This window comes from Pleurodeles waltl, chromosome 6 (assembly GCF_031143425.1).
Source record: "Pleurodeles waltl isolate 20211129_DDA chromosome 6, aPleWal1.hap1.20221129, whole genome shotgun sequence".
In the NCBI taxonomy this organism is placed as follows: domain Eukaryota; kingdom Metazoa; phylum Chordata; class Amphibia; order Caudata; family Salamandridae; genus Pleurodeles; species Pleurodeles waltl.
The window spans coordinates 751,064,654-751,087,224 of record NC_090445.1 but is presented as its reverse complement, the minus strand read 5'-3'; the positions used below and the strand labels follow the sequence as shown (position 1 = coordinate 751,087,224).

At 43.9% G+C, this 22,571-nt stretch overlaps 1 protein-coding gene across 2 annotated transcripts in view; it reads left to right on the top strand.

Moving 5' to 3' along the window:
* The window catches only part of TDRD1 (tudor domain containing 1), a 1,656,135-nt gene that overhangs the window by 741,621 nt on the left and 891,943 nt on the right, over nucleotides 1–22,571 (top strand). For both annotated transcript variants that reach the window (XM_069239312.1, XM_069239311.1), the window contains one exon: nucleotides 2,640–2,828. In XM_069239312.1, the coding sequence (XP_069095413.1) occupies nucleotides 2,640–2,828 (189 nt within the window). The remainder of the gene's footprint in view (nucleotides 1–2,639; nucleotides 2,829–22,571) is intronic.

Here is a 22,571-nt window from a genome sequence, read left to right as displayed (position 1 = left end):
TGTGCATCGGCATTTCGAAGGCTGCACTCGCTCGGCAAAGCTTTTTTTTTTTTATCGAGTGGAGCTCAGGCCTCCTTTATAACTTTCCGCTTGTACCACTTCTGCCCAGAGTTCTCAAGAAAATCCATAACGATCGTGCCCAAGTAATCCTTGTGGCTCCGGACTGGGTATGAAGAGTTTGAGGTCCCGAGCAATTAATCCTAGGCATTGATCCTCCAATCAGACTGTCCCTAAGGGAGGATCTTTTGTCGCAGCTGCAGGGAAGGCCTCTCCTCCGAAACCTGTCCAGTTTGTTCCTTCTTGTGTGGAGGTTGAGCGTCAGCAGTTGACAACTTTTGACCTTCCGCCTGAAGTCTGTAGCGTTATGTTGGCAGCCAGACATCCCTCCACCAAAATGGTATATGCCTGTCATTGAAAGAAATTTGTGGCATCGTACCCTGACAAGTCTGTTGACCCTCCGGTCCCCCCCACCCCATTTCCCTCCCTCTGAGGTTCTGTTGTGTATACTTTTGTTGGCCTAGCAGGGGTCTGCTTTGGACTCTTTCAAACGTAATTTGTCTAAAAATCTCTGCTTTATTACGGCTTCTGGATCACCCTTCTTTGTTTAAATCCCCTGTTGTAAATAGATTCTTTAAAGGCCTTACCCATATGTTTTCTTTGTCCTCATTCATTATGCCCCAATGAGACTTGAATTTAGTTTGCACATTCCTGATGTGCGCTCCTTTCAAACCTATCCACAATTGTCCTCTAAGACTTCTCACTTTGAAAGCAGCCTTCCTTGTAGCCATTACCTCTGCCCGCAGGGTAAGTGACCTGCAGGCATTGGCATCTAAACCACCCTACCTTTTCGTCTATTGTGACAAAGTGGTGCTTCGCACACAAGCCTCCTTTCTCCCGAAAGTGATTACTTCCTTCCATGTAGGCCAATCCATTACTTTGCCTACTTTTTATGCATCCATGCATCCTTCTAAGGAAGAGGAGAGACTTCACTGTGTTGACCCTAAAGGAGCATTGGTGTTCTACCTTGAATGTACCAATGAGTTCTTGGTGGATGATCAACTCTGGTTATGTGGGTGCGAAGAATGGTTGGGTAGTGCATAAACGAACCATCTCCCGATTGGCCGTATTCTGTAGTAAAATGTGCTATGCATTGGCTAAGAAGCAACCCCCTGAGGTCTTGCATGCTCTTTTTACCAGAGCTAAAGCTGCTACCACTGCATGCAGAGTTCCAGTCCTGGACATACATCAGGCAGCAACATGGACATCTCTGCACACGTTTACCAAACACTACTGCCTGGACAGTCCTGTCCAAAGGGACGGGTACTTTGCCAGTTCGGTCCTGCAGGACTTTCTGGTGTGATCTTGGTTCGCAGACCCACATCTGGGGATGGTATTCCTTGGGTATCTACTCTAAGGTGAGGAATTTGCAACTAGAAATCTCTTTCAGATGTTCAAGTTACTTACCTTCATGGCTCTGCAGTTCTGTCGTGGAAAGTTGCGAAAACAAACTGACGTCAGCACTCTAGGGTGGCGGCTATATAGGACCGCAACATCGTATCTAGCATGTACAACCCCAATGCCAAACGCGGATCCGATCAACTCCACCTAGCAGCACGCAGGGGTATTGCTTGAGACACCTGGGGGGGAATTCCAAGTTAAGGAATCTGCGACTAGATATTGTCTGTACCAGATAAGGCGTTACCAAAGCTAAGTAACTTGGCCTACACCACATATTCTTAAAGTATTATTTCGTTTTCCGTTTGGACCCAACAATTCAGTTGCACGTCTTGCTTAATGATTTTAAAAATTCCATCTCTGGAAGTCAGCACAAATTGTTTACGGCCAGAAAAAAAACTGTGTGTAGCAGTATAATTGAAACGGCCAGATCTGTTGATTGCAGTGTTCGGATTGGGTGTAGCTAGTATTGATAATTTGCTGAGTGCAAAGTTTTTGCCAGTTAGTGGGAAAATAGTTGTAGTGTACCTCAGTCCTTTGCAACTGATAGTAGAACGGCAAGACGGATATACATTTATTGGTGCCTTGATTATAACTAGAGATTACGATTAACTGGTGTGGACAAATGATTCTTATAAATACTTTCAAGATTGCTTCTGAAGGTGAAGCACCTATGTCTAAGGATACTCTTGTTGCTCCACACGGAGAATGGGATTATGTCATTTACTAAAGCTTTTTCAAAAACGTACATTTAGCATTATTAGTACATCCTGATAAGTTATAGATTTAACTACAAGGGTCACTGCCACTCTGGGATGTCTTAATCGGAGTTTCAGAGGTGTTAAATGAAAGACCTTGAAGCACAGTCATCGGAAGATGGACGCAAGGTGTGTGGCATTGTGGAATGTTAGAGATCTTATTGGAAAATAGACCTTGTGCGTGCCCACCATTTCTTTAGGGCGAGCATAGCAGCCCGCGAGCGCTGCTTTTCCGACCTGTTGTCATCAATGTGGGCTTTTAACCACGCCCACCTTACACCCTTCACGTAAAATCGTTCATGTATTTGCCTTTAAAAAAATCCTTTGTTATTATTGGTAGATGCTTTAGATTTGTCCCTCCTTGTTTTTGATATCGTTTGTTCAGATGTGTGGCTTTAACTTGTAATTTATGGTTCTGCTTCTCAGCTCCCCTTTTGGAGCCATCCTGTGTGAACAACCGTGAAAAGCCAGATGCAAGAAAAATAAGGACACTTTTACCTGACAATGTACCAAGCGTCAAACTTATCTCGCTGTCTGTGGGGGACATTTTCCCAGCAGCTGTGACTGAAGTGCAGACTCCGGAAGACTTTTTCTGTCAGCAGTTGCAAGATGCTCGTACGTATTAAAGTTTCGTTATCTAATATTTTCTGAATTCTGGCACTGTACTGCTAATGTGGTGTATAATAATTTTTTTAATGAAAATTAGAAACTAAGTTGTGACGGCTCTGTCATTACACACTTTATCATAACCCCCACAGTCAGACTGCGCTTTTGCATCGGGGAATAGATTTTACAAACATACTGTTTTTCCATTTAAATATAACGATTTTTTGCTTAATGTCAGTTGATTATTTGAACTGTTTTTACATGTATGCATGTTTTTAGACAACGAACCCTACAGGATGACCTTAGGGTTTGCGCTGTACTGTGGTCTGAAGCCTAAAACTAAACCTCACCAGTCCTTTAATTTTGCAATGTTGTGGCTGATAGGAGCGTAACAGCATCACAGTTGTTGATTTAGGTGTCTAGAGCCAGTAGTCGTCTCAAACGTATTATCCCACTATAAACATGGTGTTGGCTTAATCTGAGATGTGTTAAGCGTTCATCAAAGCCCGTGAATACAATTTTTGTATGTTGACAGATTTGATCATTCACTTTGAGGGCTCAGAGAAGCTGTGTGCTTGATTTTGCAAACATTCTGGTTGGGGCCTACAACTGAGACTTTCTCATTGAATGTTCTGTTGGGCGTCACTAACGACTAAAATATATTTTCTTAAGGGATTAATAAATCATTTTTCTGTGCTTGGCAAGGTCTTAGCTTCTTAAGATCAACTTGAAAATAAAATGACCCACCTTTTTACTCCAATTGTGAAGAAATAATTATGAACTTTACTAGTCGTGTAGGGGCCCGTGAACCTCTGTCCGAAGCAACATTGTAGGTGCTGTATCCCATAAAGTTACACCAGATGGTGCTGCTGATGTCTCACCAACCTCATACCTTCGAAACCAACAACACATTCTTATTCAAAACCAATTTCACACTCCCCTCGCTTCGATGCTTCTTTAAAAGAACACTTTCAGCATTCAAACACAAGCCTGAGGATATAAAAGACTATTAAAAAAAAGCAACAAAAAAACAGGGATGTCCTTTCCATCACTGTAACATTGTGACAATCTCATTCACGATGGCAGTAGTCTCATCCGCGCACTTTTTGATATGAGTTATCCATCATCCATCTCTTCTTATCACTATTCTCCCTTAGTGAACCAGTAATGGGGCTTTTTTTCCCTAACACCACCAAGCTGCTTCATTATGCAGTTAGAAAAAGATAGACTTTTGAAACCGGGTTCCTCAAATTGATTCTGTGCATGACTTCCCCTAAGAAATCTCACCCACACGTTGCCCACTGCCACATAAAATAAAACTGATGTCACCTCTTTTATTAGTTGTTTGTGTGGTGTTACCTACAACATTGACCTTGCTGCTTGTATAAGCGTGGCTAAGTAGGTTAGTTGCTCAACCTCTGTATGCTATATAGTATATCCAGTGTATTTGGTAGATACCTGGATGTGGTTTGTATGTCAACCTGTGCGCACTACCTGTATCGTTGTTTAAAAACTAATAAAAATACGTTATGAAAAATAAAGCAAATGATTGATGTGACCTGAACCAGTACCCCATGCAGTACTCTGTTATGGATGGAAGCAGGTTTTAAAAGACATTCAGAAAGACCGATGGCTGAACAGAGCTGACCTAAAGGCCAGAGATTTTTGCAAGACTTAGTACAGTGCAAATATTTTCCCTCTATGGGTGGGGAAATAACAACCCCCCTAAATACCTATTGACTTTAACATGGGTCTTTCACAATCAATATGTCAGATCAACCGTTTTATCGTAACTTTTCAAAGTAAGCAGTTCAGATCTTTGGCACTCAAAATATTTGTACCTAATGAACCAATTTGACCTCTAGCTGTTACTATTGGCTTGTCACTATGATCACCTCAGAATTACTATGTTGGTTATAAGCCTTACCTCAAGGTAACAATCAAGTATACCAAAATATAGTTATAAATATATACAAAAATGTAGTTGTCAAAATATTATGAAATCCCTGCTAATAGAGCCTAATAAGGAATACCATAGTGCAAAACGTCCATCTCTATGGTTTGTTTGGATGGGCCACAAACACTAAAGCCCTTGCCTACTTAAGTAATCTGCAATATTCTGTGTAACAAAATAATTACCCCAACCTTAAGCACATTGTACTAACAATTCACCCTTAAAATCCTAAGCTAACATATGCTATTCAAAATAAGGAAGGCCTACTTCCTTTGTCATAACTTTTACTTTTAAACAGATCCCACCTAAGGAATCAGACATAACCTCTCCTTATGAAAAGATAATGTTGCTAGCCTTTACCAGTGGCTTGAAATTATATTCAACACAGGCCAACTGAAGTGGCAATAAACTGGCAGCTATCATGCATACAGTTGGAGAATTAAAATCTGTACGGAATACAGTTGGCAAAACAATGTACGTCCACTCTCAATAGGACCTAGGAAGAATAGCGTAGGAATCTGGCTCTGTATATACTATATCAAAGTAAGATATAGTGTGCACAGAGTCCAGGGCTTCCCCAAGAGGTTTGACAGAGGCTATAATACTAATGCTCGATTTGTGGTAGTGTGGTCGCACAGTTAGTCTTATCGGAGGGTAGTGTTAAGCATTTGTTGTACACACACAGGCAATAAGTGAAAACACACACTCAATGAGTTAACTTCAGACCAATAGGTTTTTATGTAGAAAAATATATTTTGTTAATTTATTTCTAGAACCACAAGATTCATTTAGCAGGTAAGTGCATTAATTGAGAGGTACTTTGCATAGTAATACTTAAAACTTTGAATGGATTTAACAATGTACATAGTTTTCTTAAAAATGGCAAAAAGCTATTTTAAAAGTGGACACTGCAATTTTCAGCAGTTCCAGGGGGAGGTAAGTAAAGTACAGTTTCAGAAGTAAGTAATCGACTTAAGGGTTCAGTCTCCTGGGCATAGGTAGTCTACCGTTTGGGGGTTCAAGATAACCCCAAACACCCAGCATCACAGGGCCGGTCAGGTGCAGAGGTCAGACAGGAGCCAAAATAACATGGGTGCCTATGGAGACGGGGTACTCCGGTTCTGGTTGGCTGGCAGGTAAGTCCCCGCATTGTCGGAGGGCAAACCAGGGGGGTTTGAGTGGGGGTGTGGGGTAAGGGAGGGGGGCAAGTAGGCACATGAACCACACGCTCAGCAGCACAGGGGCGGCTGGGTGCAGTGTTCAAACTGGGTATCGGGTTCTTAATAGAACTCTGTGTTGGGACCTGGGGGTCACTTTGGCGCTGCAGGCAGGGCACAGGAAGGCTTCTTGGGCAAGCCACCAACTGGGCAATGTTGAGGGCCGCCTGCTCGTCGTTGCTGCACCGGTGGTCGGTTTCTCTTGGGCTTAGGGGCTGTGGGTGCAGTGCTTCTCCAGGCGAAGGATATCTTTGTCCTGGGCAGTCATGGTCAGGGGGGTCCTCGGCATTCCCTCTGCAGGTGTCGTCGTGGGGGTCTGGAGAGGTCGGCCCTGGGTGGACACAAAGTCTGAATCGCCTGGAGATCCTCTCTGGGTAGTTGGTTTCTCTGGACACGGGCCAGGGACGTTGGGACTCATGCTTCTTGAGTAAGGTGGAAGTCCCTTTAAAGATGGTTTCTTTTCTTCTTGTTGGACAGAGCCGCTGTCCACGGGAGTTTCTTGGTCCTCTGTGGTGCAGGCAGGCCCCTGGAGGCTTTTCAGGGGGTCACTGGTCCTGCAGGATGCGTTGCTTCCTCTCTCGCAGCTTTTTGAAGCAGGAGACGGGCCAGTAGGGCTAGGGCAGAGTCAGTTGTTGTCTCTTCTTCTCTTCTCTGCGAGCTTTTTTCATCTCAGCAGTCCTTCTTTCTTAAGGACGTCAGAAATCTGAAGAGCTGGGTTCAGGGATGCCCCTAAATACTACATTTTGGGGTGTGTTAGGGTCAGGGGCAATAGCCAATGGCTGCTGTCCCTCAGGGTGGCTACACCCTCCTTGTGTCCATTCCCTCTGGGGAGGAGGGCACATCCCTATCCCTATTGGTCCTAATCCTCTAAGGCAAGATGGAGAATTTCTCAAGGAGGGGGTCACTTCATCTCTGGACACCTTATGGGTGGCCCTGGCTCAAAGTGTGACTCCTCCTTGTTTTTCTCATTGTCCCTCTGGACTCACTGCCAAAAGGTGCGGGCTCGTCCAGGGGATGGGCATCTCCACTGGCTGGAGTGCTGTGGGGCACTGTAACACCAGGCTTGAGCCTTTGAGGCTTACCGCCAGGTGTTACAGTTCCTGAAGGGGGAGATGTGAAGCATCTCCACCCAGGTCAGGCTTTGTTTCTGACCACAGAGCACACCAAGGTACTCACCCCATGTGGTCAGAAACTCGTCTGGAAGTGGCAGGCTGGCACAGACTGGTCAGTCTTACACTAGCAATTGGGTTAACATACAGGGGGAATCTCTAAGATGCCCTCTGGGTGTATTTTACAATAAATCCCACACTGGTATCAGTGTGAGTTTATTGTGCTGAGACGTTTGATACCAGTATTTAGTGTAGCCATTATCGAATTGTGGAGTTCGTATTTGACAAACTCCCAGACCATATACTCTTTATGCCTACCCTGCACTTACAATGTCTAAGGTTTTGCTTAGACACTGTAGGGGCATAGTGCTTATGCACATATGCCCTCACCTGTGGTATAGTGCACCCTGCCTTAGGGCTGTAAGGCCTGCTAAAGGGGTGACTTACCTATGCCACAGGCAGTGAGAGGTGGGCATGGCACTCTGAGGGGAGTGCCATGTCGACTTAGTCATTTTCTCCCCACCAGCACACACAAGCTGTGAGGCAATGTGTCTGTGCTGTGTGACTAGTCCCCAGGGTGGCATATGACATGCTGCAGCCCTTAGAGACCTTCTGTGGCAACAGGGCCCTTGGTACCAGGGGTACCCTTTACAAGGGACTTTTCTGGGTGCCAGGGCTGTGCCAATTGAGGGAACAAAGTGACAGTTTAGGGAAAGAACACTGGTGTTGGGGCCTGGTTAGCAGGGTCCCAGCACACTTTCAATCATAACTGGCATTAACAAAAGGCAAAAAAGTCAGGGGGTAACCATTCCACGGAGGCATTTCCTTTCACTGCTCTGCTAATGTAAATATTTAAAATCCATACTTAAAGAATAGACACATAAGGGCAAAGATAATAAACTTCCAATATTGACTGGGCTCAAAAGAACATTAGAATGCAACATAACATTTTGGTGCAAAAAACAATTGTTTTCTGCTTAGTACAGATCAGTGCTGCCTTATAGAATATAAGAATAGCTGTATAGTTGTAACACATACAATTCAGCGACAGTCATACTTTGATTTACAAGGTAAGTGCATGATGAAAAAAATATGTTTTTTACCATTTTAGACTTTTTTTGATCAACAATGGTTCATGGACATGTGAGAAAAAAGTATATTTGTTGTGTCTATAATTTACACGATAAGACTATTGAGCAAATACCGTGTCTGTGCCATAGGTTGCTTGACTTAAGGAGAAACTGTTAGAAACCAATGTTTACTTTAGGAAACATAAGATCTATTAATTAATTAATCAATCTCATTTTGTTTTACCAGCTCTTCCCTAAAAATTGTGGTCATATTACAGAATTTATTGAATAAGTCAGTAACCTGTTTGAGTTTAAGAATATTTAATTAATAGAATGGGATTAATTATGTTTAGGGTGTTGTATGATGCTCTTTCTTTTTTTTGTATTTTAAAAGGTATTATTTTACTTATACAATAAATATTTTACTTACTTGCAGCATTGATTTCTTGGCACTCAGGAGTGGTAATTTATTGCACATCTGTATTGCAAGACTTCTTGATTAATCCTCTCCTCTGACCCCTCCTGTTTAGAGGTATTGCTTAAGGTATTGATTCTTGGTTTGAGGACTCTCCGGTTAGAAGCATCCAACACAAGAACAAATTACTTATCTTCAGCAATAATCCTTCTGGTGGATCCAATGTCAACTTGTAGATTTCTCAACACCCATCCACCATTGATTTTCAGTACCCACTGCTGTCCTTCTGAAAATTGCTTAATCTAGAAGGCCATATTCTAAATATTTTGAAATTGTACTCTGTCCTCTCTCTGTTGCGCCTGTCGGCCCTGGGAGCCACTGGGACCTGAGAACATGCATCTTTCTCAGACTTCAACGCTGGTCCACTCTTGTCACAGTCTACTACAATGCTTCTTTGGTACTAAAGGCACCCTTTCTTCCTCTGTGGAAAACTCAGATGGCTACTTAAGCAACAGCACCAGTTCTGATGTATACAAACTACCTGTGGATTCCTCCCCTTATGAATTCACCCTTGCGCCAGCTTCCGACAGAAAATTTTCTTCCCAGCTCTCCACGTCGACGAGGACGTCACAGTTGCACGGCTCCACAAAACTCCGTCTGATGTCATTGTGCCAATAAGAGGTCCTCGCTGACGTCAGTTCCCTTTTTTCCATCCTTCCACTCTAACGTATTTTTTTTTTTTTTTAGCTCTCGCTTCTGTTGGAGGTTTCCTCTTGTAGTTATAATGTCTCCCCTGAGGAAGTCCGGTTTCAAGCCTTGCAGAGAGTATGGCGGTCGCATGTCGGTCACTGACCCTCCTTTCGATTGTGTTTGGTGCCTTAGCTCTGAGCATGACGTCGAGGTGTGTCCATCTTGCCAGAGCATGAATCCTGAGGCCTTAAAGGAAAGGGAGGACAAACTCTTTTTGGCAAAAGCGAGGAAGGGTCATAGGAGCCATAAACGATCCTCTTCCCACGCTTCTTCGAAGAAGCATAAGAAACGGCGCCGTCATTACTCTCGGCGCCGTTCGGCTTGGAACCGATCAAGATTTGGGGCAAGATCTCCATCTCGGCTGGGCCGTGTGACGTTGGAGGTGAGTCCGACGATGACTCTGCAACCCCAGAGTCCTGAGGCTTCTCCGGTGCCGTCCATCTTTGAGGTTGTGGCACCTCAGGACAGTCCTCAGTTTTCACCTGCTGCTCAGGAGTCAGATGGTCAGCAAGTACGGATGCAACAAGACCAGCGGTATCCTGTCTTCCCGGCTCCGGGAGCGGATCTGGCGGTATTCTTGAATGCCATGTTTGCTATGTTCAACACCATGGCCCCTGCTGGTGCACTGGCTGGTCCCACGGTCCATGAATATTTTCTTTGGGATCCCCTGCTCCATACAAGGATGGTGGAGTCACATGCATCTTCGGCGCCATTAGGATCTGTCCCGGCTCCGGACTCGGGTGATGGATTCCAACGGAGTCAACCCTCCTCTCCGATGCCTCGTCAGGTGTTAAAGCCGGTGTCTTCGTCGGCAAACTCCATGTCGACGCCGAGGTTGGAGACTTGTTTGAGGTCGCGTAGGAAGGCCTTGTGCCTCTTGGAAGAGGAGGAATATCAGAGGCAGTTGGAGGAAGGAGAGATTGTCAAGCCCTTGGGAGAGTATCAGGGCTTGGAGTCGGCCAGTGGGCTGGGTACTTCCCCAGAATGGGACTTGTCTTCACCGGGGGAATTTACGGAGGAGGCAGCTTCGTTTCACACGGTCATCAGGAAGGCAGCGGACTTTTTAGAACTTCCATTGCCTGCTGCAGAAGTTAAAACCAACATATTAACGGAAGTGCTGCATCCTTCCTCGGCTTCTGCAGACCCTTTGCTTCCTTTCAATGAGGCTCTTACGGAACCCATTTTAGAACTGTGGGGGAAGCCATTTTGTGTCTTCTGCGGTGAATAGAGCTGTGGCAAGAAGATACAGAGTAGCGCCTGGCGATCTGGGTTTTTTATCTCGACATCCTACCCCGGAAAGTTTGGTGGTTGAGGCATCTTGCTCTACAAGGTCTGCTTCTGGCTCTTTCCCTGTGATTCCATCGGACAGGGAATCCAAGAGGATGGAGCAATCCGCAAAGAAGACTTTTTCTTCTTGCAGCATGGCTCTTAAGGCTGCGAACGCTACCTGTGTGCTGGGTAGGTATGTCCACGCCCTCATGGACTCTGCTAAGGCCATGGTTCCGGCTCTGCTGCAGGATATACAGAGACCTTTTGGGGAACTCCTGTCTGATGCGCAGGCTTCGGCGAAGCAGATAATTCAGTCTGGCCTGGAATCTATGGACTCAGTGGCCAGGGTAATGGGTACATCTATTGCTACTAGGAGGCACGCTTGGTTAAGGTCCTCTGGATTTTCTTCAGATGTACAGACCACCTTGTTGGATTTGCCGTTTGATTGGGCGAAACTGTTTGGAGATAAATCAGACTCTGCCCTGGGGCGCTTTAAAGACAGCCAGGCCAAAGCAAAGTCTTTAGGATTGCAAGCCTCCTCTGCTACCCCTTTTAGGTCCTTTCGTAGGTTCAGGGGGTTTGAACGTGGGGCAGCTTATTGAGGGAGACCCCAGTCCTCAGTCCAGCAGCCTACTAGCCTCCCATATCGGACCTTTAGAGGGCGGGGAGGGTTAGAACGAGAGGGGCCACCCTGCAGCACCCTACGTCATCCTCTTCCTCTGGAGGACAACAGCAAGGGAAGCAGCCCTAGTTTTCTCCCCTTTGTCGATCATACTTCTCCTGTAGATGGATGATTGCGTCTTTTTCTCCACGAGTGGGAGTTAGTTACATCAGACTCATGGGTGCTAAACATTGTGAGAAAAGAATATGCTCTCCCTTTCAGGAGTTTCCTCCTCCCTTCGCTCCCCGTCCCTCGTTTTGTTCAGGAGATCATCTCCTGTTGTTGCAACAGGAGGTTCAAATCCTGTTATCAAAAGGTGAGGTTGAGTTGGTTCCAGAGCAGGAAAGGGGTCAGGGTTGTTATTTAAGATATTTCCTGATCCCCAAGAAGGACGGTTGTTTGAGACCAATCCTAGACCTGAGGATTTTAAATTGGTTCCTCAAACAGGAGAAATTCAAGATGCTGACTCTAGTGCAGGTACTTCTGACGTTGAACAAAAACGATTGGATGGTGTCTGACGACTTGCAGGATGCGTACTTTCATATCCCTATACTCAAGTTGCACAGGAAGTATCTCCGATTTGTGGTGGGGTCGCAACACTACCAGTTTGCGGTCCTCCTGTTTGGTCTTACTTCGGCACCTCGAGTCTTCACAAAGGTGATGGCAGTGGTGGCAGCAAGTCTCAGAAGCGAGGGGATATCAGTATTCCCTTACCTGGACGATTGGTTGATCAAAGCCAAGTCTCCAAAGCTTGTGTTGCGTCACTTGTGGATGACAACTCAGTTGTTGTTCAGGCTGTGTTTTTTGATCAGCGTACCCAAATCTCACCTGGAGCCCTCTCAACGCCTCCTGTTCATAGGGGCAGTACTGGACACAACATTGAATCAGGCCTATCCTCCGCCTCAGCGGCTCCAGGATATTCAGGCGTGGATTCCAATGTTTCAAAATGGAGCGGTTGTTCCAGTCCTCAAGGACTTACGCCTGCTCGGTCTGTTCGCTTCTTGCATTCTGTTGGTCACTCATGCACGTTGGCCCATGAGGGCTTTCCAGTGGTGCCTTCGCAGGCAGTGGTTTCAATACAAAGGGGATCTCGAGGATTAGATTACGATCTCCAGAGACGCTGCAGTGGATCTGCGATGGTGGGCTGTGGACGGCAACCTTTCCTAAGGAAGGCCGTCTTCACTGCCGCCTTCGGTGGCCACAGTCATGACGGATGCTTCCACTCTAGGATGGGGAGCTCATCTGGGGGACCTGGAGATCAAAGGTCGTTGGTCTCCAGTGGAGCAGACTTTTCATATCAATCTGTTGGAATTGCGGGTGATACTCTTGGCTCTCAAGGCCTTCCTCCTGTCCTTTCGCGATCAGTCAGTTCAGGTCCTGACGGACAACACTACTGCGATGTGGTATAAAACAAGCAGGGAGGAGTAGGGTCGTATCTTCTCTGCAGAGAAGCTCTGCGACTCTGGTCCTGGCTTCTCCAACTCTCGCTGTGCCCTCCGCTCCGTCTCCCTCTCAGGGCCGACCCCCACTCGCAGGGGCAGGTTCTACACCCCCACCTCCAGAGCCTGCACCTTCATGCCTGGAGATTGAACGGGGCAACCTGAGTTCCCTTTCTCTCCCACCAGATGTAGTGGATGTTATTTTATCGGCCAAACGACACTCCACTAAGACCATTTGTGCTGGTAGGTGGGCAGAATTCGTGGCTTGGTGTGGAGAAAAGCAAATTGACCCTTTGAAGGCCCACCTTTCTGATATTTTGTTGTTTGCTTTGGACTTAGCAAAGAAGGGTTGTGCGATGGCTACGGTTAAAGGTTATTTAGCTGCTCTGTCAGTCTTTCTTTGCCTCTCGGATCAACCCTCATTGTTTAAATCACCTATTGTAGTTAGGTTTCTTAAGGGTTTATTTAATATGTTTTTCCCACTCCTTTTCATGTGCCTCAGTGGGACTTGAATCTTGTTTTGATCTTTTTAATGGGGTCTCCATTTGAGCCCATGCACTCATGCCCGTTACGGTTTTTAGTGCTTAAGACAGTTTTTCTTGTTGCCATAACCTCTGCTAGGTGGGTTAGTGAGCTCCAAGCTCTTTCTGTTAAACCCCACTTTACCTTGTTTTTCCCCAGATAAAGTGGTGTTGAAAACCAGGGCGGCTTTCCTGCCAAAAGTTGTCACTCCTTTTCATATAGGGCAGACTATTACCCTTCCATCTGTCTACCCTCCTCTTCACCCCTCGAAGGAAGAAGAAAGACTCCACCGTTTGGACCCTAAAAGGGTGCTTAGTTTCTACATTGAAAGGACGAAGGACTTTCGCCTGGAAGATCAGCTGTTCGTGGGGTACGTTGGACAGAGGAAGGGTAGAGCAGTCCATAAAAGAACTATCTCCAGGTGGGTTATCCTTTGTATCAAGATCTGCTACTCGTTGGTGAAAAAGGTTCCCCCTGAAGGTATCCGAGTCCACTCCACCAGGGCTAAGTCTGCTTCTTCGGCCCTGGCAGTGGGGGTTCCAATGGTTGATATTTCCAAGGCGGCAACTTGGGCGTCCCTCCATACCTTTGCAAAGCATTACTGCTTGGACTCTGATGTTCGGAGGGACGGCCATTTTGCACGATCTGTCTTACAGGGTTTCTTGGTGTAATCAGACAGTCACCCACCTCCGAGTGCCGTACTGCTTTGGGACTCTATTCATACGGTGATGAATCCACAGGTAGGTTGTATCCATCAGAAGAACAAGTTACTTATCTTCGGTAACGCTTTTTCTGGTGGATACAATAGCTACCTGTGGATTCCTAACACTCCCACCCGCCTCCTTGTTGCCTGTCTGATTGCACTAGGATATATGGTTGTATAGATGTATGTATATATTGATATTTTTCCTGTATATATAAATGATGGTTTTTGATTATGTTGCATCATGAAGGTTTTATGTATATATGTATTTATTGGAGTTATTGTGGAGTCGGTTCTCACCTGTTCGCCTCAAAGGCATGTAAAAAATGGGTGAAACTGACGTTAGCACGCCAGCGAGGACCTCTTATTGGCACGTCAGACGGAGTCGCGTGGAGCCGTGCAATTGTGACGTCGACGTGGAGAGCTGGAAAGAAGATTTTCCGTCGGATGCTGGCGCAAGGGTGAATTCATACGGTGAGGAATCCACAGGTAGCTATTGTATCCACCAGAAAAAGCGTTATCCAAGGTAAGTAACTTGTTCTTTTATGCCTCAATTGATGAAACAGAATACACCTGCAGCACCCCTTTTAGAGTTCCAGTTTCCTCCTCCTGCTACTCAGTAGATTTTGATCCAGGCTAGGTTGAAGGTTAAGGCCTCAATTGAAGATGTGCCTTTTGTAAAAGCGCTTGATTGGGCTTTGAGGTTTGCAGGGTTAGGAGTTTTTTTCAACTCAGATTTGTATCCCATTCATTTGACCTCCTTAAAGTATCACATGCAGAGGACATTGGGGCACACAAACGTCTTCCCCCATACTACACTGATAGTAGTTTTGATCTTGATCTTCAGAATGCCAGCTTACATGACATGCCTTCTGAGGGTGAACTGGTCTGTCCTGCATGGCTCCCTACACCGGAGAGGATCTTTTTTTTCTTTTCTCTTACTCCTGACATTCATAAGATCGCTGATATCACGGAACTGCTTCTCCCAGCAGAAGAGGCTAAAGTCACCGTGCTCACAGAAGTTTTGCAGCCCCTGCTTTGACAGCAGAATATAGTCGCAACTAGGGAGGCACAATTAAAGTGATTGCATTTTGTTGTAACATGGTGAAATATGTAAGTTAGCCAAAGTAGGCCTACTTGTATTTTCAGTTTCATTTCTGTGCACTTCTCCTACAGATGTTCTTCTCTTCTCCTGCCTGTGTACCGAGAGCTTTGGATAGGACCTCCACTGTTTATATTTACATTTATAAGATTGTTAGCTTAATGGTCCTTTATGTAAATGTTGCAGAGTGTTTTTTTTGCTCCTGATGTTTGTTCCAGCAGGATGGAGCATGTATCTGTTGAAACGATGGCCATTTCCTCACGCTGAATGAACCATATTGACTGTATGATTTCTCTGACTGAAACTGTATAAAAGGCCTTCTTTTGGAATGCTAGGCAAGACTTATCCTGGCCTGGTTAGAAAGCAGACTCTGCTCTTCTGTTTATCGATCTGCACTTGATCTATTTTCAAACACATTCTCCTGCCTATACTGAGCATTCTTTAAGACCTATTGCTCGTTGGTTTCTTATTTCTTCTGTGCTGGACCATATTCGGTGCTAGCTTTGCCTAGGTTAGGTCTTAGAATGCAAATGTTAATTTACATTTTGCATTATTAGAATTGACCTACTAACTATGATATTTTGCTTTCTGGAAAAAAATTCATGATTAGATACACCTTCAGGTTTTGCACTTTGAACCTTGTCTCAAGTGAATGTTCCTGTGTGTTGTGTATTGTGTAATGCACAACTCACCCGGGAGGGTATCCTGGTGCTGTGTGGATTTTCTAGTGTTCATAGTTAAACCTCCATAATTTGTTTTCTTCACAAATTATCCAAACCAAATTTTCCATCCTTTTTCCCTGCGTGTTGGTAAATGTAATGGTATCTAAGGTTTGCGATTTTTTTTTTTTTCTTGTGGAACACTGATGCATAGAATTTATTTATTTATTTTTTATAAAAATATCAAAGAAATTGTTGTATAAGAAATGTATGGCTTTTTAAATAATTGCATCAACAAAAAGTTGGCATTACTAATGTCTTTTTATTCCGATTTCAAGTAAAAAATACACAGATGTTGATAACTCCTATGTAGTATGGTTAGGTCAGACTTTACATTGAAAAGGCATTTTGTTTTTACTGATAAATGTGGTGGTGTTTGACAAACCTGCAAAAAATGTTTGAAAATAATTTTTCATCTTGGGTACTGCAGATCTGTGAAATGAGGTCCGAAAAATGGTTATCCCTAAAGGAACAGTTCCCCGGAGTCTTTGCTCATCAATCATGAAAAATCGAATGAACGGAATTACACCAAAGTTGGCAGTAAAGTGGAGCTTTTCTTAAAAAAAATAAAAAAGTCCCTTTTCTTTATTTGGTGCAAATCTATTCTATAGATTTTGAAATGGTACGGTCTTGGTATGTAGATTTGATATTTCAGAGATAGCATCACAAACATTTTTTTCCAAACTCATTTCTTGGATCTCTGTGGACCCAAATTTTAAAAAGAAAAATCTAATCTGATTGAATGATAGAGCTTTCTCTCCCAACATCACATTCAGTTTGAACTCGACCTGTGGAACAGGAGCCAAAAGTTGCAGCTACAGGTTGTAGAGGATGGGCTTGTTTGGCTGTTTGGAAACAGGGCCTGACCTACCTCCATAAAGCCCTTCATTTGCATGCTTGAAGGCTTGGAGAGGGTTGGTTGTGCACAGTGGGTTGAACTGAGGGGCTGGCCGTAGCCTAGACCCTGCGCCTAAACCCCAATGCACATGACCAGAAGCCTTTCACAATGGGGATCGGCTTTGAAATAAGAGCTTTGCTACAGGGAACAGTTTGTATCGTATATGAGAAGAAGCACCTCGAAATGCAAAGTAAAGTTAAAATGAAATTATAATTAGTTATGGTTATTATTAGTTCTTACTGTACATTTTTTAAAAAGTAAACTCTGCAATTCATTGGAAAACCATGGTTAAAAGCAGCTTTTATTACAAAATAAAATATTTAAAAACACTGAACTTCTCCAGTGACTGTTTAATCTAGCCATAACTCACACCACCACCATTTACTGTTTATGACTTTACTTACCAGATGGCTCATGATGCCAAATAACATAATTGATTAAATCACTGACTTCTCAGATGAGATCATTCATTATAACACTGATGACACCTATAATCCTGCTGTTGATAGACAGAACTATAATAATATGAAAAAGGGCATATGGTCATTTGCATCACAGGTTGATTGTGTTTGGAGAAATGGACGCAAGGCCTCCCTCGCTATGCACTCCCAAAAGCTGTGTGTATTCTGTGTCAGTTGCCTTTATCAGGTTTGGTGCAGTACCTTGACTGTAGGGCAGGCCCTGGAGGTGACCCAGCGATTCCCAAACTTTTTCAGCCCGCGGATTCCTTGACCTATTGGCCTCTAGCCACAGCTCCCAATTATGTAACTTTTTTTTTTTTTTTTTGGTGTGTGGGTGGGATGTAAGCCTGGACTCAGAAGTGCTTCCATTTTTCTCCCTAAAAATAATTGTGATGAAAATGAATGAAGGTAGTATAATTATAGATGCATAAGTAAGCCGAGGAACCCATCTTTGGATAGCAATACATTTTGAATAGATTATCAAAGTTTCCACGATACGAGTCCAAAACAAAGTAATGCTTTACGATAATATAAACACAATTTGTGTTTAATTCCTTCAAGCACCTACTAAACAAGGGATCTTCAAACTGGGAGATGGGCCCTCTGAGGGGAGTCTCAAGTGATTCCAGAGGAGCGCCAGGCTCTGGCCATGAGAAGGTTTATGCTGATATCAGAGCTTTGTTTTATGCTGGAAAAAATGAGCACCAGTAAACGTCTCTGTAATGGGCCATCACTAAAATGTTTTGTTATTTATATCCAAGCTGGGGGTGGGGGGGTGTATGTGTCAAAAGGGAAGGGACTCAAAATACTCTTGAAAACCCCTACCTTCGCATCTAATAAACACACTGTGGATATTTTGATGTATTAATAAGGCGTGCCTGACTAGAAAAGTGTGTTTGGTATCATGAATTTGATGCATTTTAAAACAGTATCAGAACTGCAATGCTTAAATGAGTCAAAACATATTTAAACATTGCCAATTTAATAGAATATTGGTGATAAATTTAGAGGGGGGAGCCTGATTTTTATTTTTATTTCCACGGGCACTGGAGGGTGGGTGTAGAGGGGAGCAGGGGGCATCATAAAAAGTTTGAAGTCTACTCTACTAAGCCAATGTGTCAGGTTGGAGGCATGAAAATGTTAGTTTATAGGGCTGAGAAGATTACTGAGTATTTGACATTAACAAAAACAGGAACTGTCTGGCTGCACAGTCTAAATGAGGACTGGCAATGATTCAAGAAAACAATCCTTCATCTGTGTGACACAGATAACAGATCTATGAATCTTCCAAATGGCCTGATGCAATCCAGGGTATAGCATGACATTATTTTTTGCAGCTTCCAACCAACGCGCACATATTTTACATAATGATGATATTCACTTTAAGATCAAATGAATCTACTCACCAAAGCCCTTCCTTCCACCTTTTAAGTTCCATTCCACTCATTTCTGGCAGTGTAAAGCTAAGAGAACTGTGCCATGCACCTGCAGCTGGCCGTGAGTCACTAGCCACAGACTGCTTCGTGCACTTCAATTCAAATGGGACATGGAGTGTACAATGCACAGGCTCCTGGTGGAATGATGAAAACACAATCCCTGCAACAAGACATCCTCTCCCCGTGCATCTGCCTCTGAACTGTCACTGCTTGGCCTTTGAATGTGCAGGCAATTTCCGCTCGCTATAGTGATAAGACAAGCAGGAGCCATGCTTTTTGATGAGATGGGTGCATCTCTACCAATTGTGGCCAGATGTCCAGCATTTAACTGGACAGTACCAGTTTTTGGCAGTCTGTCCTGGTGTCAGGACAATGATATTGTATAAAAAAATAAAAAAAACACCCATGTCCCTATTTCGGAGTAAGTCAGGCATGCATATTCAAGTTAAAATGCTGAGCAAGCACAAATTCCTACCGGTCCCTTTCATGGCATCATGTCACAAACTATAAACATTTGCTTTCAAGACTAGCCTTGCGATAAACCAAGGCACTGGAGGACCATTCACTTTTGCGTAAGCCTAGTCTGGCACCACAGCTGGATGGGGGAGGGGGGGGGCTATTCGGCTGCTGGAGGGCAGCAGGTTTCACATTATTGACAGAGGTTGCTCTGGGTGGTACTTTCTGGCAGCACACCCCACAGTTCCCTCAGTTGACAGGTTCCCCAGCAATTTACTGGAGGGCTCTGCCTGTGCTGCTTCTGAGTGAGCCAACGTCTAATCCCAAGGCAGCTTGGAGACTGCCACTGAGAGCCGTTCTGCCTGTTCAGTGTCCCTCAACCCCTCAATAACAACCCCCCCCCCTCAATCACAGGGTCTAGTACGCCCTTTCTCTAGTAGACCCTGCCTCTGAGTGTCACTGATGTGCGTGCAGACAGAAGTGATGTACTCACAACAGCCTGCCTCGGCAAGGACTGTGCATTTGATGTGCTGCAGTGTCAAGGACGGTGCGAGTGCTGCCTCACCAGCCCTCCTCTTGCAAGTTCAATGAGTGTGGAGCGTGGTGCTTGCTCTGTGATGGTGGCGCTTGCGACAAGCTGCACCACCGCAAGGAGGGTGTGTGCCCCGGCAGTCCGGGCAGTGAGAGCGTCAGGTGTTCCTGTGCCTAAAGTTATCTACCTGGGGCCTTCGTTGGGATAGGGCTGGCTAGTCATTCCCAAACTGTTTGCTTAGTTCACGGCACCACTGGCCAGTTTTGAAGGAGCACCGACTTGGAACAACTGAGCTAACTTTTGCTCTACAGAGCTGAAGGCCTTGTGCAGCGTTGGTTGGCAGCTTGCAAGCATTTCAATCCACGTCATGGTTGAAGCAGGCTTGGTGCTCAAACACTGCTAAAGAGTATGTACACAGCAGGGATTGGCCTCCATTGGAGGGTTAAGAGATTGTAATAGAAATTATTTGCCCACAGGGTGCCGGGCACAAGGCTTCGCTGTAGGCCACCTATGAAGGCTGAAGCACAGGGCCTGCCCATAGGTCAGGCCGTATGGCCATCCTCCTTAGCACATGATAAAAGGTTAATTACTTATGTTAAGATCAATTGGAGGGAGAAAATTAGATGATCAAATATCTGCCATAAATTTTGCCTGAAAAGTGATCTTTCCATAACTTTAATTGGTATAAATTATTTTTTTTTTTTACTAAGTTACATGCCGAAAGTCAGTCTTTAGGTACACATATCTGGTTAAAGGAACACGACTATATAGGTAAAGACATGGTTTGTTCTTTTATGAAAAGTTTGTATAATTACCATCAGACCTCTTAAGACAACATGGTTCTAATTAGCTTCACACTTCTAATGTGATTGGACAACCTTGAATTGCTAAGATTTTGTCACCAGTAAGAAAAAAATTTTTAGTGTCCAAAAGTATTTTCTGATGTTAAAAGCTATGCACATATATGCTTAGTCTGAGCCCAAATCAAGAGTTGATATAGTGGACCTGTAGGTTTGTTGAGCCACTTGCCTGTTCGACCTTGGCATTTGGTGTTAATGGATTTTGTTGATAGTTGCATGGTACCTTTTGTGGCCATGGATCATTTGATTAACTTAGGACATATCACATCAATGTTTATAAGTCAGGACCCAGCACCCTCACCATTGTAGTACTACAAACAAATATTTCTATGTCTTTAGAACAAAGTGGAAGCACAAATAGAATCACATTCTAAGCACATATGCCATCAGATAATTATTCATCTCAATTCCAATCTTCAACCTCGTGTATGTCAAAAATGGACAAATGTTCACAGTTCATTTAATTGATTCAAGACTTTGATCAGTACATTGTAAGAAGTTTCGGAAAAAATGACTTCAGTATTTAAAAATTGATTATTCAAATGTGTTTTTAGCCTGTATTATGACAAATCATAGCTAACACATTTTGTCACAATAGGACTTCTTTAGGGTTTACATGACAGTAAGGTTCATCCACGATATTAACGGAAGGTCTTTGATATATGTTAAAAAATGGAATGGAAATATGCATAAAACTTTCATAGTGTTCGTCCAACCATGTGTATTGGCATGTCTACACAGGCTTGTTCCAAGACGTTATTCTCTCCTGAGAAAGTGGCAAGTGCCCCCTTGTGTTTCTCTTGCACCACAATTGTGACTAAATTTGGATATACGTCTCATGGAGGCATTGCTAGTTGTAGTCCATTTTCTTTTGCCCCGATCGCCATATGTGAATAACTTGGGTCACTTCACATCTTTGCCTTGTTTACCATCATGTAAAGAGTTAGTACACATTTGTTCTCAACATATTATTTGTCTGCATTTTGGATGGTTTAAGTTTATCGCATATTCTTGTCTGTTCTAAGAATTTTGAAATAAAAGTTAGTCATTCCACTTGATTTTATCCTCAACTGGATGGACAGACAGAGAGATTGAATCAAAATATTGAAAGTGTTTGAGATCCCAAATGTTTGCAAAGAGAGAAGATTCAAATGAGATGTTACGCTTAGCGGAGTTAACTTTTAATAAGATGGAGTATTCACACTGACATGTCCTCTTTCTTTTGTATGTATGGCCATCATCCCTGTAATTTCTCTCAGTCGTTTGGTGTCCACTTCTGTTGCTTGTGTACAATATTATTTCACTGAATTGACATTCAGAAATCTGCACAAGAAACGTTGTAAAAAGTTGACAAGTTTAAAATTGTATGGAGTTGATAAAATAAGCCCTGCACCTATGTATGTTGTCTGTTAGATGTGATTACTTAGAAAATAATTGCTGTTGGGAAAAAATGATCTACATTGCAATCCAAGTTTGTGGGTCTATTTGTGATAGAACAGGTTTTTATCTGGTTACAATTGGATTAAAATTGCTTCAGTCTATGAAAATAGGCCCAGTTTTTCATGTTTCTTTATTAAGAATCTTGTGCTGCTAAGACAAGTCTTGGTTCACATACTATACCATTGGAAGGGAATTTAGAAAACTAATGAGGCAAGCAAAATTAACTTTGGATACAAAAATCCCTGAAAGAGGAATGATACCATGCTTTGTGGATTGCAAGGGATTTGGCCAAGAGAAGCAATCCATGGATACTGTATCTAAACTGTATGTTTCTCTCTTTTTGCAAGACTTCTATTCAAGATATTCTGATAAACTAGGAGCCCCAATGCTGAGACAGTGACCTTTCTCAGCACTCTTAGGAAACAGGGCTGGATGTGAAGCTTTCCGCTCTGTGTGATTAAGGCATATGGAGTGGGTTAGACAGACCAAGCCTGCTGGGTGTCTTCCAGTCAAGGAAATGGCAACATATATCGCCGTGCGCTAGTGCTGTGTGGACTGGCAATACATGGTCACGTAAGTTGTATTGTGGTGGCGCGTAGTAGATGTGAGCTGTGACTCTGCAGGCTTAACCCTTGTGTGTTCCAGAGAGATGGTGGCCATCTTTGACTGTTGGTTGTTATATGCCTCGTATGTCCTTGCTAGGCAGTCATGTTTAACTGTTGCTGCAGTCAGGACTTGG